The sequence below is a fragment of the Peromyscus maniculatus genome, chromosome 20, assembly GCF_049852395.1.
Source record: "Peromyscus maniculatus bairdii isolate BWxNUB_F1_BW_parent chromosome 20, HU_Pman_BW_mat_3.1, whole genome shotgun sequence".
Taxonomy (NCBI): domain Eukaryota; kingdom Metazoa; phylum Chordata; class Mammalia; order Rodentia; family Cricetidae; genus Peromyscus; species Peromyscus maniculatus.
In genome coordinates this window covers 58136920-58153092 of record NC_134871.1, presented here as the reverse complement: position 1 = coordinate 58153092, position 16173 = coordinate 58136920, and the positions used below count along the sequence as shown (strand labels likewise).

The 16173-nt window shown below is 49.1% G+C and overlaps 1 protein-coding gene across 3 annotated transcripts in view; it reads left to right on the top strand.

The window, feature by feature from the left end:
* Brd1 (bromodomain containing 1) overlaps positions 1-7869 on the top strand; it is a 44917-nt gene extending 37048 nt beyond the window's left edge. For all 3 annotated transcript variants that reach the window (XR_013046544.1, XM_076556526.1, XM_076556525.1), the window contains 5 exons: positions 3031-3166; positions 3622-3749; positions 4911-5020; positions 5224-5378; positions 6424-7869. Coding sequence is in view for 2 of the 3 variants with exons in the window: in XM_076556526.1 (XP_076412641.1) it covers positions 3031-3166; positions 3622-3749; positions 4911-5020; positions 5224-5378; positions 6424-6607 (713 nt within the window). In the remaining variant the exon portion in view is untranslated. The remainder of the gene's footprint in view (positions 1-3030; positions 3167-3621; positions 3750-4910; positions 5021-5223; positions 5379-6423) is intronic.
* The last annotated feature ends 8304 nt before the right edge of the window (positions 7870-16173 follow it).

The following is a 16173-nucleotide window of genomic DNA, read 5'->3' as shown; positions in this document are numbered from 1 at the left end:
GAGACAATAGAGCAAGTGGATCACAAAGGAGGTAGAGGCAGAGAGGGCTCACACCTGGCTTTGTGTCAAAGCCATGTCTTCTCCAGGCAGTGGCTGCAAGAAGAGCTTTTCAAGCTTGGGTCTCTGGCCCATATTGCCTCTCAGGACATACATGTTCAGGCCTTGGAAACCCTCAAGAATCTGGTTGGGCCATTAACACCTTTGTCCTGTTTGGGCTGCTGCACCCCAGGAAAGCAGGCCTGGAGAGCTGCTGCTTTGTTCAGCAAGCCCCAGGGGTCTTTCCTGGAAGCTTCTCAAGTTTCACGGGGCTGTGCCAACTTCTTTTCAAGGTGGTGTGTGTGTTTTTATATAATGTGTGAAAAAGTTTGTGTGGACTTGGGAGCCCAGATGCAGTGTGCCCTGATAATTAAACTCTTGGGAAAACTAGAGAGAGACATTTAATCATATTTTTTCCTTTCCAGAATTATAAACCCTAGTTTTTCCTCTTTTTCTTCTAGGGGCTGTTTAGGCCCCAACAAGGCACCTTGCTGTGGCCATCCTTGCTGGGAACACCAATTGTACATGGGCTGTGCTTCTGGGTCCTATCCTGGGCCTTCTTCCTAGGACAGACATGCCAGTGATGGGGACCTGCTTGTCCAAGACCTTCAGACTCCTCAGACCTGCCTGCTGTTGCCTGCTCAGCCTAGCAGTGGCAGATAATTCCGGGCTTGCAGTCTTCCCTATAATTTTGGGTCCTGGAGCAAGGACTTTGCCCCTCTGTCAGTCTATCCAGGTTGGGAGGGCGGCCTGTGTTGAATCTGCTGACCCAAGTCAGTGGGTGTTGTCCCTTCCCCCCAAAGGCAGCAGCATATTCCACTGCCTCCTAAGAACTCTTGGGATGGAGGCTCTTTAAGAGTTGGGTGTGGCTTCTTCCCTGTCATGTGCCTTCTGCTTTGCCATTGGTCAAATAAGAGGCTTCTCAGAGGCCTTGTCAGCACAAGCAGGTCCTTTTCACAGGTGTGGTGTGGGAGGACGAAGTGAAAACCTTGTTTCTAGACAGTCACCTCAAATATTGCTAAGAAAATGTGAAGTTTACGTTTTACTTTGAAAATAGTTTTTTTTTTTTTTTTTTTACATTTTTAAGGATATGGGAAGATGGGCATGTATGAAAAAAAGTATTGCCAGTCTCCCATTTCTGTCCCCTTCCCTGTCTCAAGCTGGTGCAGCCAGAAGGAGCCAGGCAAGCATACAACGTGGAGGCATGAGCCTTCTGATTCAGGGAGCTCTGCAGGGGCCATGGTTGTGCCTTTTTTTCTACTTACTGACTTAAATGGAAGATTAGACTTTTTTGGGGAGGAATATGGTGGTTGCGTTGACTCAGATTTGTCTTTATTAAAATACTTTTCAAATATCAAGATGATGTGGTTGTGTTTGTCCAGACATTCATTTATCTGGTCACCAATGTGGGTCAGGTGTCTGTGGGAGAGGTGTGTAGTAGTGGTTTGCCTCAGCTGGGGCAGAGCTCCATGAGCTTTGGCGCTTGGGGACTTGAGGATTGTTCAGGTGCCTCGGGCCCACACTTTTTTTTTTAAAAAAGATTTATTTATTTATTATATATACACAGTGTTCTGCCTGCTTGTTTGTCTGCAGGCCAGAAGAGGGAACCAGATCTCATTACGGATGGTTGTGAGCCACCATATGATTGCTGGGAATTGAACTCAGGACCTCTGGAAGAACAGCATTAACCTCTGAGCCATCTCTCTAGCCCAGCTTTCTAGTTTTAAAGTGTTTCATTCAGCATTTTTAAAAAGTTCTTGTTGCTGGGTGGTGGTGGCGCATGACTTTAATCCCAGCATTCGGGAGGCAGAACCAGGTGGATCTCTGTGAGTTCGAGGCCAGCTTGGTCTACAGAGTGAGATCCAGGACAGGCACCAAAACTACACAGAGAAATCTGTCTCTGTGTCTCAAACAAACAAAAAGTTCTTGTTAACACCTATATTTTGAAACACACACACACACACACACACACACACACACACACACACACTCACACTCACTCACAAACACGTCCCCGTGTTCCTGGTGAAATCCAGGGCCTACTTGTCCTGGTTGGGTTATTTGTTTTGGTTTTTGGTTTGGGGGGGGGGGGTTGTTTATTTTTGTTGTTGTTTTTAAAACTTTTAAAAAGCTTTTTAAAAACCTTTTAAACTTTTTAAAAACTTTTAAAAAATTGCTTTTAAAACTTAATTTTCTATGGACTATTCTCTAATGTTCCACAGGTATTAATGTGTCTTTGTGGAGTATTGTAGAAATTCCACCACTCTAGGGTACTGGAGGGCCCTTGTCTAGACATCACTCATTCCTTGTAGAGTGGACAGTCTGGCTTTGTTGGAAGCTCATGGAAGTGCATGCAATGTGTTAATTTGGGGAGTGGTAGCAGATTCTCTTGCTTTGCATTCATGGGACTTGTTGAAATTACATGTTGAGTGTGGAAACTGCCTTGACTGCTCTTACTGTGATCTGTTGTGTTTATTTCACTCAGCAAAGACTCAGGTTTGTCTGTACCAAATGTTCTTTGTGGGGCTGGAGCTGTAACCAGGTGGTGCAGTGCTTAGCTGGCATTCGCAAACCCTGGCTTTGATCCCCAGCACCACATGAACCATGTGTGGTGGCTCCTGACTAATCGTAGCATTCACGAGGTTGGAAGCAGGAGGACCAGGAATTCAAGAGCAACCTGGGCTCTAAGAGAACCTGTCTTTTTTTTTTCTTTCTCGAGACAGGGTTTCTCTGTGTAGCTTTCACCTTTCCTGGAACTCTCTCTGTATCCCAGGCTGGCCTTGAACTCACAAAGATCTGCCTGCCTCTGCCTCCCGAGTGCTGGGATTAAAGGCGTGTGCCACCACCGCCCGGTTGAGACCCTGTCTTACAAAAACAAAGTTATTTGGAAAATATATTCTAATTTTAAAGAAGATAGAAGTGTAGGAATAAGTTGGGCTTGAGCTGCTGCTTTGGGGTAGGTGACCGTGCATCTGTCTGCTTCTTGTGTTCCAGGTCTCACCAATGGCTTTGGGGGTACCCGAAGCGAGCAGGAGCCGGGCAGTGGCCTGGGGAGGAGAGCTGCGCCCCGACGGCGCTGTGCATCTGAATCCAGTATTTGTTCCAGCAACAGCCCACTCTGCGACTCAAGGTAGGTCCTGTTCTCTGGGGCAGGGTACGTGGCTTTCATCTGAAGACCTCTTGAGAAAGGCTTCCCTAGAGTTTAGTTGATATGTGTGCTTTGCCGTTCAGGGAAAGTTTCTTATGAGATCAATTGATCTACTTGGTAGATTTAACTGGAAGCCAGAAGTAAATCTATATAAAAGGTTAATCTAAGTTAGTGTATAATTAACTTGCACTTTATACTTACTACTCCCCAAATCTTTCTCTTATTGAGGTTGTGGTCTGCATAGCCCTGCCTGTTTGTTCTATGGCGACTACTGTGTCGGTTGGGTTAGGGGAGCCCGAGTACCCTCCTTGGGATAGGCTCACTTTTCTTGGGTCTCTATACCCTTGGCAGCCTGGCACCTGATGTACAATGAAGCCACAGGCATGGGGCTCTTCACTGTAGTCTCATTTGACTCATCTCTGCTTTTTCTCCCCAAGTTTTAGCACACCCAAGTGTGGGCGAGGGAAGCCTGCCCTTGTGCGAAGACACACACTAGAAGACCGCAGTGAGCTGATATCCTGTATTGAAAACGGGAACTATGCTAAGGCGGCCAGGATTGCAGCTGGTGAGTTGGGATACACTTTTTCTTTTTTAAATTATTTTATTTTTTATTTTTTTGGTGGGCATTTTGTAATACAATGGTTAGAGAGGTGAGGTCTCCCAGAACAGAGTCTGGTCTTGGCGGCTTGGGGCTGTGAGTCAAGCCCTCACATTTGAGTAAAGGTGTGGACTTATGCTTATCCACCAGAGGGTTGCTGAACAGGGTTTCAGGCCTGTCCTGGGCTGCATTGTGTGACAGAGTCTATGGGGAAGGAATGACTCTGTCGTGCTAGGGTACACTTGGTTCTGCATAGTTCCTGATCATCAGGTTTGTCCAGGCCAGGATCTGTCCAGGCTGTCTGCTTTGACAACTGAATGCTGTGGCAGGGTGGTCATTCCTAGCTTCAGCCACGGTGTAAGGGAGGGGAGCCTGCTGGGCTGATGCTGTTTACACTTTTCTGTCAGAGTGGGCCAAGCCAACTCCAAGGATAGACGCACCTGTTATTGCCTGAGGCTTGGGGCTTTGGTGGTGCCATTTTGTGAAGGCAGCTGAGCTCTGTGGGTGTCAGGGCAGAGACCTGAAGATGGGAAGGGCCTGAGACTGCAGGGAATCTGGTGTGGCCATATGGGCTGCATTCAGTATGGTGGGCATGCTGGAGGTCCTGAGCCTGGAGAGGCTAATGTGCTCTTTTGCTGCTGTGGGCGGGACCAGGGACTGGTTGGATACCTCTTACCTGCAGTATTCAGTGGGGGCCTAAACATGATGGACTCCTGGGGTGTGTTTTGGGCTGCTGGATGTACTCAGTGAGGCTTGGAAGAGCAAGGTGGTGGTGGAGCAAGCCGGGAGTTGGCCTTGGGTTTTTGGTTGTGTAATAGGCATCTGATACATGCCAAGGAACCCATCTTTAGAGTTCAAGTGTGGTGAGGTTTTGGGGACCTGGAGTCATTCATAGGCCTTAGAACTGGGGAGGGTGGGAGGCAGGGAGGCCTTTGACAGGCTTCTAGGCCTGACCTCCACAGGAAGAAGTGAGGTAATCTGCCTTTCCTGGACTGAGGTGGTGCTATGAGACTGTCCTGCTCCAGTAGCTAGGGAAGCTGGGGTCTGGGTGGGGGCTTTTATGTGGCTGTGCTGGGTATGTTGGGGGTTCTCCTGCTGGTCCTGATTCTGCGGTTCCTTTTTTCCTAGAGGTGGGACAGAATAGCATGTGGATTTCCACTGATGCTGCTGCCTCTGTCCTGGAGCCCCTGAAAGTGGTATGGGCCAAGTGCAGCGGCTATCCCTCCTACCCAGCACTGGTGAGTCTGAAGGTTGCGAGTAGGGTCTTCTGGTGGGACCTGGGATGGGCCCCAGAGCATGCTCTGTACCTTGCAGTTCTGTGCTGCTGCCAAGAGTGTATGTGTGTTGTCATGACTCTGGAGGCAGGTGTGTGAGTGGCTGTGTAAGGCATGTGGCTCTGAGTTTGAGAATACTTTGAGTGACTGGAGCATGTCCTTGGCAGATCATTGACCCCAAGATGCCACGAGTGCCTGGCCACCACAATGGTGTCACCATCCCCGCTCCACCCCTGGATGTGCTGAAGATCGGTGAGCACATGCAGACCAAGTCTGAGGAGAAGCTGTTCCTTGTTTTGTTTTTCGACAATAAGAGAAGCTGGTGAGTGTGGTGTCTTGGGCTCTGCAGCAGGCAGAGCTGGGTCCTAGTAGTCCCAGGACTTGGCTTGACCCGTGCTGAGTCAGGGTGTCTCCAGGTAGTCTGTGTCCTGGTCCTTGTCTGTCGAGAAGGGCACTGTCCAGTGACATCAAAGGGATGTGGAGTGTTGGTCACTTCCCATCTGACAGCTCCTGTCACTTACCAGATTCCTGGGTGGCTCAGGCTGTCTCTATTTCTTGCTCCAGGTTCCCTTGCATGGCCTTTCTGACTCTACTGCTTTGCTAGGACACAGGCTTCACCCCTTCCTGGAGTTCCGTGTCCATCTCCCCTGTCCTGCCTTCACCCACAGCTATTGAGACCCCTATTATGCCATGGTTGAGATCCTAAATTGAGTGTTACCTGCTGACATCTGGACCATATTTAGTTGAGTCCAGATCTTTCCTATGTGGCCCTTTATGATTGGGAGATGTTAGGACTAGGAGGAGCTTCACAGCCCCCTGTGGAGTGGGCACTCTTGGGGACTCACCAGGTCCCCTGTGGTCCTCTCTCCTCCCTGCCCTGCTTCTCTGGCAGCTGGCATTCATCAGTGAGGCTTACATTGGCCTTGCTCACTTGATGGTCCTGTTTCTAGAGTCTTCCTAGGGTGCCTCCTTACTCTGCTCCAGGGTTCACTCCACCTGTGTTATGTGCACACATCTGTGCTGCTTTATCCCTTGTGTGCATGTGTGTGTGTACCTAGGCTTACCTTGTGTATCACATACATGTGTATTCTTGGGCTGCTCTGTGTGCACAGGTGCATGCTCCCAACTTACCTCCATAGCCTCTTGGATATGTTGGGTGGGGTAAGAGGGTTGTATCATGGTTTTTCTGCCCTGCCTGAGTACAGGGCTAGGTGCACTGTGCACCCCAGTCATCCTGTCTGAGGCCCAGCACGTGGAGAGCTTGGGTTGTGTACTTCCAGATTCCTTCTTATGCACAGGGGCTGGTGGTTGGTGGACCATACTGAGAATGGGTTGGTGGTTCTTATGCTCTGTCTTCTCTCTAAAAGGCAGTGGCTTCCCAAGTCCAAGATGGTTCCTCTTGGTGTCGACGAGACCATCGACAAGCTGAAAATGATGGAAGGGAGGAACTCGAGCATCCGGAAAGCCGTGCGGATTGCATTTGATCGAGCCATGAATCACCTGAGCCGGGTCCATGGGGAGCCAGCCAGTGACCTCAGTGACATTGACTGAGGTGGCTTCCAGCAAAGCCACAGCCAGCCGGGAGCCTTGTCCATAGTGTTAATAAGCTGTACATGTTTGTATATTGTTCAGAACTTAACTTATTCTGATTTTCTAGGTGTAGTTCTTTAATTCTTTTTCCCCAGGGAGGGGGAGGTTTCACTTCCAAGTTTTCTATGAAACCATCTTGTCTTGGCGCTTTGCAAGTGGGGCAGGCGTGTTCCGAGCAGTGCGGTGTGGGTGTCCCACTGGTGGTGCCGCGGCCTCACTTACTTTAATCTGTAGTTTTTTTTTTTTTTGTTTTTTTTTTAAGACTTTTGAATGTTTAATAATTTTGTAGATCATGCTCTTTACACAGAGTACCGCTTATTTAATAAGACGGGATGTAAATTTACAATGACAAATGTGTATTTTAAGAAAGAAAATGACATTATTTTGAATGGTACTTTGTGCAAAGAGGGAATAAATTTATGCTGTGTGCATCACTTGCAAATCACCAAAAAAATGTCCCGCCAGCTGCTGCCGGGCAGGGCCCGTTCTCATCCTTCTGTCTGCCCTGAGTCTCCTGCTCCGCCCTGACTCCTGCAGGCCTGCCTCCCAGCGGGTTATTTATTGTAGAAAGTGTACTCATTTGCTTTATAATGAAAAATAAATTTGCAAAGGTATATTGATATGCATTTTTATACAGGCACATAAAAATTCAACTTTGGTGTGGGAGCAGAATGTGTTGTGTGGTTATATACATGACTGGCCTGTGTGTACTTTGATTTTGTAACCTGTAATCTTTTGTTTACAATGAGGGGCTTTCTGTAACTTGTTTTAATTTAGAACACTTTGGTAGCAATAGACCTTTGGATACATTTTTGTATGGTACATGTGATGTATATAGAATTAGTACTTTATTTTTATTTTTAAGAGGTAAAGCATTATGTTAGGGGGGAAAAGGCAGGGTGGGTTTCCAAATTTGCATTTTTATATTAAAAATAAAGTGAAGATTTGGACAGTGTGGCCCTCTCATTCCTGCATCACTAGGAGGCTGGGTGAGCTGTAGCCTGAGATGTATGAGGGCATTGGGGCCTTGAGTGGGTGGTGTGACCAGGTAGTTGACACACTTGATTTTAACAATTCACCTGGGATGGCATTATTTATTATTTTGCCTAATCATATTTTTATTTTAAAGCTAAATAGTTACTAAAAAATTTAAATGTTCTTTTAAGTCTACATGTTTGTAATATCTCCATAGAAACTTGAAAATAAAAAGTCTTCCTTTGGTAGTTTTTGTCCCGTGTTTGGCAGATGCTCACATGCCCAGCATCCCTTCCCACCTCTGTGAGGAAGACTGGAGTGGACCAAGGCCTCCAGACTGTATGCTCATGGTGGGCAGACGCTGTTGGCTCTCCACCTGTTGTCTGCTGCTTCCAACCTGGCCTCCTGCTGTTGAGTCTGGTTTGAGCTGTGGCTGACCTTTGCCCAGGGACAGCCTGTGGCCTGGAGCTGGTGCACTTGTGGGTATGAGCTGCTGCAGGAGTATGGCTTGGTGATGTCATTCATCATCCCTGGTTCTGGGGAAGCCAGGGTAAAGTGTCTCCACCTGAGTGATTGTCTGAACTCTTCCAGAGCTAGCCTGGCATTTCCCAGTTTTCATTTCCTGTCTCTCCAACCCCCTTTTCCAGATCTCACCCTGTGGTGTCTGGCCATTTATTCCAGTCTGTCCAGAACTTCCCTGACATCAGCGCTTTAGTAGGTATCAGGTAGACTAGGTGACTGGTCACCCTGGAGTCCGACAGGCATCATCAGTCCTGGAGGCAGGAGTGGGAGCACCCTCCCTGGTGAGTAGCAAGTCTCAATGCTGGCTGACTGAGCCCCTAAGAGTGTGTATCTTGAGTTGGCCACCATGGCCCTGGCTGTGTTAGTACCAGGGAGTATGTGTTTGTGCCTCAGGAGGGCCCCACTGTCCTATCACACCCACAGCCTCAGTTCTGGGACAAGCTTAAGCTGCTTTAAAAAAGAAATGTTCTCGAGGCAGAGGCGGGCGAATCTCTGAGTTTGAGACCAGCCTGGTCTACAGAGTGAGTTCTAGGACAGGCTCCAAAGCTATACAGAAACAAACCCTGCCTGGAAAGAACAAAAATGTTCTTGGATTATGATTTTAAAAGAAATCAGCCGGGCGGTGGTGACTCACGCCTTTAATCCCAGCACTTGGGAGGCAGAGGCAGGCGGATCTCTGTGAGATCGAGGCCAGCCTGGGCTACCAAGTGAGTTCCAGGAAAGGCGCAAAGCTACACAGAGAAACCCTGTCTCAACCCCCCCCCCCCAAAAAAAAAAAAGAAATCTTGAATTCTGCGGGTGTACACAACAAACTGACCATACCCACCTCCATTTCCCTCCTCTCTCTTACCATATCCCCCGAACAGGTCCATGTCCCTCTCCCTAGCCACTAATTCCAGTTAATGGGAAACCTCACCAGTGGGAACACCCTCAAAAAAGTTCCTCCTCCAGCAGCTGTTAACTGTCGGCAGCTCCTCAGTAAGGAGTGGGGCTGGAGATCACTGGCCTCATCTATCCTGGGATTTTGCTGGGTGTTGTCAGCCGCAGCAGGCTGTTGTGGGTCCATGAGTGTGATTTGTCATGTCCAGAAGACAGCATCTCGCAACACTCAGCTTCGTCATGTAGCTCTTCCATTCCTTGCATTTTCCTCATCTTTTCCTCATCTCTTCCATGATGTTCCCTGAGCTTTGGGTTGTGAGGGTGTGTTGTATGGCCCTGTTGAGGGCTGAGCACTCAGTCTCCTCTCCGTACTTTGACTAGCTCATTGTGTTTCTCCATGGACATCAAAGAGAAGTGGCTGTGACTAAGACCGAGCAGCCCAGGTCTTGAGTCGGATCCAGTTCCCGTGCTGTGTGGTTTGGGCTTCTGGCTTGGTTTGGGTTTTTTTTATTGCCATGAAGAGACAGCATGACCACGGCAACTCTTATAAATAAAAACATTGATTTGAGGGTGGCTCCCTTATAGTTTTAGAGGTTCTGTTCATTATCAGGATGGGGAGCATGGCGGCCCACAGGCAGATATGCTGGAGCTGAGAGTCCTACATCTGGACTCAGGCAACAGGAAGTTGACACACTGGTATCCTGAGCATATGAAACCTCAAAGCCCACCCCCACAGTGACTCACTTCCTCCAACAAGGCCACACCTCCTAATAGTGCCACTCCCTTTGGGGGCCATTTTCTTTCAAACCACCACAGCTTCTCTTAATTTATGCCATGTAGAAAAGTGGAGCTGGTCCAAGCCAGCACCTCCTCTTGAAGGATGCAGGTCATCTTCCTCTTCTTCATACACTTGACTCTGTGAAAAGGGAATCATGACACTGAGCACTTAGTTGTCTCTTGAATTGGCAAAATTGCAGACCCACCACTCCAAACTAAGATGCTGTTGATGTGTGACAGTTCCACAGTGAAGCTTACTATGTTGACTAACTAGAAAGGATTTTTTTTTTTTTTTTTTTTTTTTGGTTTTTCGAGACAGGGTTTCTCTGTGTAGCTTTGCGCCTTTCCTGGAACTCGCTTTGGAGACCAGGCTGGCCTCGAACTCACAAAGATCCACCTGCCTCTGCCTCCCGAGTGCTGGGATTAAAGGTGTGTGCCACCACCGCCCAGCTAGAAAGGATTTTTTTGAATGATGCAAACTGGACCACCCATGAGACATGAAGGCCACACAGTTCACCTCTCATGCATTAAACACAACAAACAAAAGCCTAGGTTTCTACTTAGTTTTAAAAATCATGGTGAAAGGGCTGGAGAGGTGGCTCACTGGTTAGGAACAGTTGTTTCTGCGGAGGACCTGGGTTTGATTCCCAGCCTCCACATGGCAACTCATAAACCTGGCATCCAACATCCTCACCCTGTTCTGACCTCCATAGGTATCAGGCACCCATATAGTACACATACATACATAAAGGCAAAACACTCAAAGCAGTAAAAATAACTTTTTTTTTTTTTTTTTTGGTTTTTCGAGACAGGGTTTCTCTGTGTAGCTTTGCGCCTTTCCTGGAGCTCACTTGGTAGCCCAGGCTGGCCTCGAACTCACAGAGATCCGCCTGGCTCTGCCTCCCGAGTGCTGGGATTAAAGGCGTGCGCCACCACCGCCCGGCTAAAAAATAACTTTTTAAGGTGTAAAAACAACAGACTGAAAAAGACAGCATAACATTTTTTTTTCAGAGTGACTAGACACAAAATCAGTGGATGTGGCTTTCTGTCCCGACGTGGCCTCACCTCAATAGCATACCCTCCTTTTCCTTTGCAGCTGCGGGGCAGGAAGTCAAGATCAAGCCAGTGGAGGGATTGGGGGTGTGACTTCTAGATGATGAGGAGCAGCCATTTTGACCACACTGAGCATGACAGAGACCCAAGACAGGGAGGCCTATGGCTGCAGTTGTAATGCCGAACTTCCCTGGGGGCCTGGACATTTGCTATGTGATAGAAACATACCTTAAACCCACAGCTGGTAAACTTCAAATGGTTCAAAGACAAGAAAAACAAAACAACAATAATCTAGTGACTTTGTGGATATTCTGTGGACAGTGGGCCCAGGGCAGGGTCAAATGCTTTTGAGGCCATTAACCTAGGACCCAGTTCAGTTGTGTGTAAGCTGGTTTTAGCTGGTGTAACATAGTTGTAGTTCATGGCGAAGCCGGGCTTTGGCTCTTCTTGTGGCTCTGGGAACTTTCCTCCATGCTGGTCAGTGGGCTTCTAGAAAGCTGACAAGGCACCCACCAAGGCTGCTTAGAAGCTCTCAGGTCCTTCCTGCCATTTCCTTTTTTTTCTTTTTCTTTTATAGCTTTGCACTTTTCCTGGATCTCGCCCTGTAGACAAGGCTGGCCTTGAACTCACAGAGATCCACCTGCCTCTGCCTCCCGAGTGCTGGGATTAAAGGTGTGCGCCGCCGCCGCCGCCGCCGCCGCCGCTGCCGCCGCCGCCGCCGCCTAGCTGCGGCCATTTTCTGAAGCTCTGGAATGGCAGCTCAAGACTCAGTCACCCCAACTACCCTCCTCCCTGCAGACTGCTGGCCATGGGCATTTGGGAATCTGAGGTGGTAGGGACACTCAGTCTAGGGTTCTGGGCTCCCAGAACAGAGAACAGAAGGCTGCTACAGATGAAGCCCGGCTGGGCCTAGGGCCAGTGCCGTACTGGCCTTGGGGTTCCAGCACCTTACACTTCGAAGTGCCAGTATCATCATTGCGGAAGTGATTATTAATAGCGCCAAACAAAAACTCTGCGCTTTGGTCACTGCAATAGAGATGAGCGAAGCCTGTGGAGAAGATGCCATTGAATTTGTAGGTTCTGAGACAGAGACAGCAGAGGGGTGTGAGGAGTAGGGTGCTCACTGTCCTACCACAGAGAAAGTGAGGAGATCGCCTCATGGTGTGCTGAGAGCTGACCCTCAGGGGATCGATCACATGTCACCACAGTTAGGTTGGATATGTCTGCCTGGTTGGCAGGGAGGAGCTGGCAGCTAGACCCTTGGACTGTGGTGTCTCAGGGACAGAAGGACAGCCGCCTTCTGCCCTGTCTGTCATTCATTCTACAAACATTACAGTGCAATGTCAGCCCTTAGGCCCAGCGCCTCTTCTTGCCAGGGGGGACTACCAGGAAAGAGCCCTTCAGCATCAAAACAGCTGTATGCCATAAACCTCGCTCCAGGCTCTCCCCAGGGGTACCTGCGTCCTGTGCCAGTGTGGCTGAGTCCTGGGGAAGACTTGCCGGACTATGTCCCCTGCTGAGTGCTCCAGCTGAGCCTGTCAAGCGGAGCTGGTGGGGGAAGCATGAGGATTGCTTGGCAGGAGGTGAGGTGAGGTGAGGTGAGGCAGTGATAAGCCCCCTTTGTGGCTGGCTGCTGTACCCCACCCCGGGTGCACACCTCAAGCTATTGTGTTGCCCGGTGGCTTGCTTTAAAAACTCATCATTTAAGTAGAACTTGGACTCAGCGGGCCACAGCCTCATCTCCACATCTGCCCATGTGCCCTGGAGACTCTCAAAGACTCGGGTTCCCCAGCTCTGCCAAATGAAGCTCTGGTGATGCTGGGGGGATGTCCCCCAGGTCCAAGTTTAATTAGAAAGCAGGATGAAGGCTTGAGATGGAGGACTCAGGTGCAGGCAGGTACCTGGCTGAGCCTGCCGGACCCCTCCCCTGTCAGTGGCACCAGCTAGCCACCTTTGGAGCTACAGCGAGGTATCTTTAGTCTCTCCTACAGAGCCGGAAATCAGTGCTTCCTCCCCATTTCAGGTGAGAACAGTGGGGGGATGGCTTGCTTCCCGTTTCTGAGCTCTTGTGTTTTGTTGCATGGCTAGCTGGCTGGGCTGGCTGGGGAGACTGGGGCAGGTGCAGGTTCCTTTAGTTGGAGTGTTGCTGTGGACGTCCAGGGGAGGGGCAGGGATCCTCTATGCCTTGCACCCTTGCCGCATGGTTTCTGGGTGCTCCATGTCAACCCCTAGCACTCCTGTTCCTGGCTGGCTCTGTAGCCTGCCTGATCATTCCTCTGTGTGTGGGTTCTCCCCAGCTTCAAGAAGATGTCGGTGTGGGTAGGACAGAGAACCAGGGGTACAGGAGCTGGGGACTAACCATGGCTGGAGAGCCCTTGATCATGCTAGGAGAGGACAAGATGCATGAAAGGCCCTTCTGATAGATCCTGCCCTGGGCAACACCAGGCGAGGCTTGGATAGCAAGAGCAAGGGCCTTCTGTTAGACCTCTGGGAGGGCCTACCTTACCTACACCTTTCTGTTCCCTGGGGACATACTTAGGCCAGAAAATTTTGGGAATGCAGCCTTGCAGCTTCCTAACTGCTTGTGTGCCACTCTCAGGGTTGGCCCCATGGTCCCTTCCTACACTTGGCCCCTCTCTGAGGGACCCTTGTTTCTGATGCAGCTCTGGCTTTTGCCCCTGGTCAGTGCCTTCTGAATCCCTCTGGGTGCAACTGTTTTGGTTCCTGTGCCCACTGAGGGTGGGGTTGGCCTTTCCTCAGTGTGGGACTAGCACTTAACCCTGTTCTATGTGTGCTGCCCACTTATCCATGGTCTCCAAGGATGGTCCCCCTTCTATGGCCTTCTGTGGAGGCTTGCTGGACCTGGTTCCTGGGCTCATCTTGTCCTGTCTGACCTGCTCAAGCTAGTCCTGGCTGGCAATTATCTTATATCCCTTTTTTAAAAAAATTATTTATTTTATAGGCATTGGTGCTTTGCCTACATGTATGTCTGTGTGAGGATGCCGGATCCCCGGGAACTGGAGTTACAGATAGTTGTGAGATGTCATGTGGGTGCTGGGAATTGAACCCAGGTCCTCCGGAAGAGCATCCAGTGCTCTTAACTACTGAGCCATCTCTCCAGCCCCCTTATATCCCTTCTTGATGCCAGTGTGCCCCACTTCCTTTGTGTTGGGGGTTAGCTTCATAACCCATGAGAGAGCCATCCTAGGGGGCCATAGGTGAGAGTCCTTAGGTAGGCACAGTCCCTCCCAAGCCAAGGTGGATGACAATATCTACCTGTGTCAGTGTGGAAGGCCCTTTGTGAATGGCCCCTGGCTGAGCATTTCAGGAACTCTCTAAGTAGCTCTCCCCAGGAAACCTGATAATGTGAGGGCAGCAGTGACCAGGTCCCTGAAAGAAGAATGTGCACTCCTAACTGCCAAGTCATATATCCTGCCCCTGTTTCCTTTTTAAGACAGGTTCTTACTATATAGCCCTGGATAGCCTGGAATTTGCTAAGTAGACCAGGTTGGCCTTGAACTTGCAGAGATCTGCCTGCCTCCCATGTATGGGTGCTAAAAGGATGCCTAGCTTTAAAAAAATGTTTTAATTGGGCTGGAGAGATGGTGCAATGGTTAACAGCACTGGCTTCTCAGGGATCCAGATTCAATTCCCAGCACCTACATGGTAGCTTAGAACCATCCAGTTCCAGGGGATCCGACACCCTCTTTTGGTCTCTGTAGGCACTAAGCACATGGGTGGTATATGTGCATACACGCAGGCAGATACTTACAAACATAAAATATAAATTTAAAGCCAGGCAGCGGTGGCACATGCCTTTAATCCCAGCACCTGGGAGGCAGAGCCAGGTGGATCTCTGTGAGTTCAAGGCCAGCCTGGTCTACAGAGCAGGTTCCAGGACAGACTCCAAAGCTACATAGAGAAACCCTGTCTTGAAAAAAATAAAATAAAAAATATATATACACATGTACATATATAAATTTAAAATATTTTACTTTATTGCTCTTGAAATAAACATTTGGACATGTGACTAGACTTTCTGCATGTCACAAGAATACTGTGTTTCAAGAATAGCATATATATATATATATATACATACATATATATATATATATATATATATATATATATATATATATATATGTTGAGGTGTCATAATTCATGCAATGCATTTTTTGTTGTTTTTCGAGACAGGGTTTCTCTGTGTAGCCCTGGCTGTCCTGGAACTCGCTGTGTAGACTTGGCTGGCCTCAAACTCAGAGATCTGCCTGGAGCAATGTTTAATTTGTAAAGACAACAAAACACCAAAAAACCCAAAAACACATCATAAAAGTGTTTGGCAAATGTTGAGCAGAAGTCTACCAACAACTTGGAGAGATTCTGGCCACACCATTGTTCTGTTTTGTTTGAGACAGGGTCTCACTGTGCAGCCTTGGCTGGCCTGGATCCACCCATTCCTGCCTTCCAAATGCTGGGATTAAAGGTATGTGCCACCACACCTGGTTCACAACACGCTTTTGGAGCACCAAGTAGAAAGTCTCACCGAGAGGTCAGGCCAGGTGCAGGGTGGTGGAAAGTCCTGGCCGAGCCCATCCTTGCCCCACAGCTATTGGGCTGACACAAAAGCCAGGGCAGTGCCGGGCGTTGGTGGCGCACGCCTTTAATCCCAGCACCCGGGAGGCAGAGCCAGGCGGATCTCTGTGAGTTTGAGGCTAGCCTGGTCTACACAGTGAGTTCCAGGACAGCCAAGGCTGTTACACAGCGAAACCCTGTCTCAACAAACAAAGAAACAAAAGCCAGAGCATCGTCGAGAGCCTTATGAACCCCTGCTGCTGGCCTTTTGGTTATGGGGTCCATGCCCACCAGGAACCTGGTCACAAGCTTGGCCAGGCTCTACCGGCCAGTATATGTTGCCTGGGGGAATCCTGTGGCATGTGCATGTGGGTTCATGAAGATTTGGAGTATGTATGTCAACATCTGTGGACCTGTTCCCTAGATTCTGCAGAAGGTGACTCCATCTTCCGGAAGCTCTTTGGTAGTTCCCCAGCTTCTCCTTTTGTGGCCGTTTTGTGGTTCTTGGGGGGCTATTCTGCTCTTGGCCACTGCTGACTTTGGGAAAGACCTCAGTGGGTATTCTGAGAAGCCCTTGCTGGGCTCCAACAATGAAGATTCAGGTGATGCTGCCTCCTTGAGCTATGGCTCTCTCAGGGCAGTAGCCTCAGTGAAGAAGTGCCAAGAGGTTTATTTGGGCAAATCTAAGAATTTTCTAGAATGCCTAGCTGCCCTGGGGATCCAGCCTCCAAGTGGAAGGGGAAGGAAGG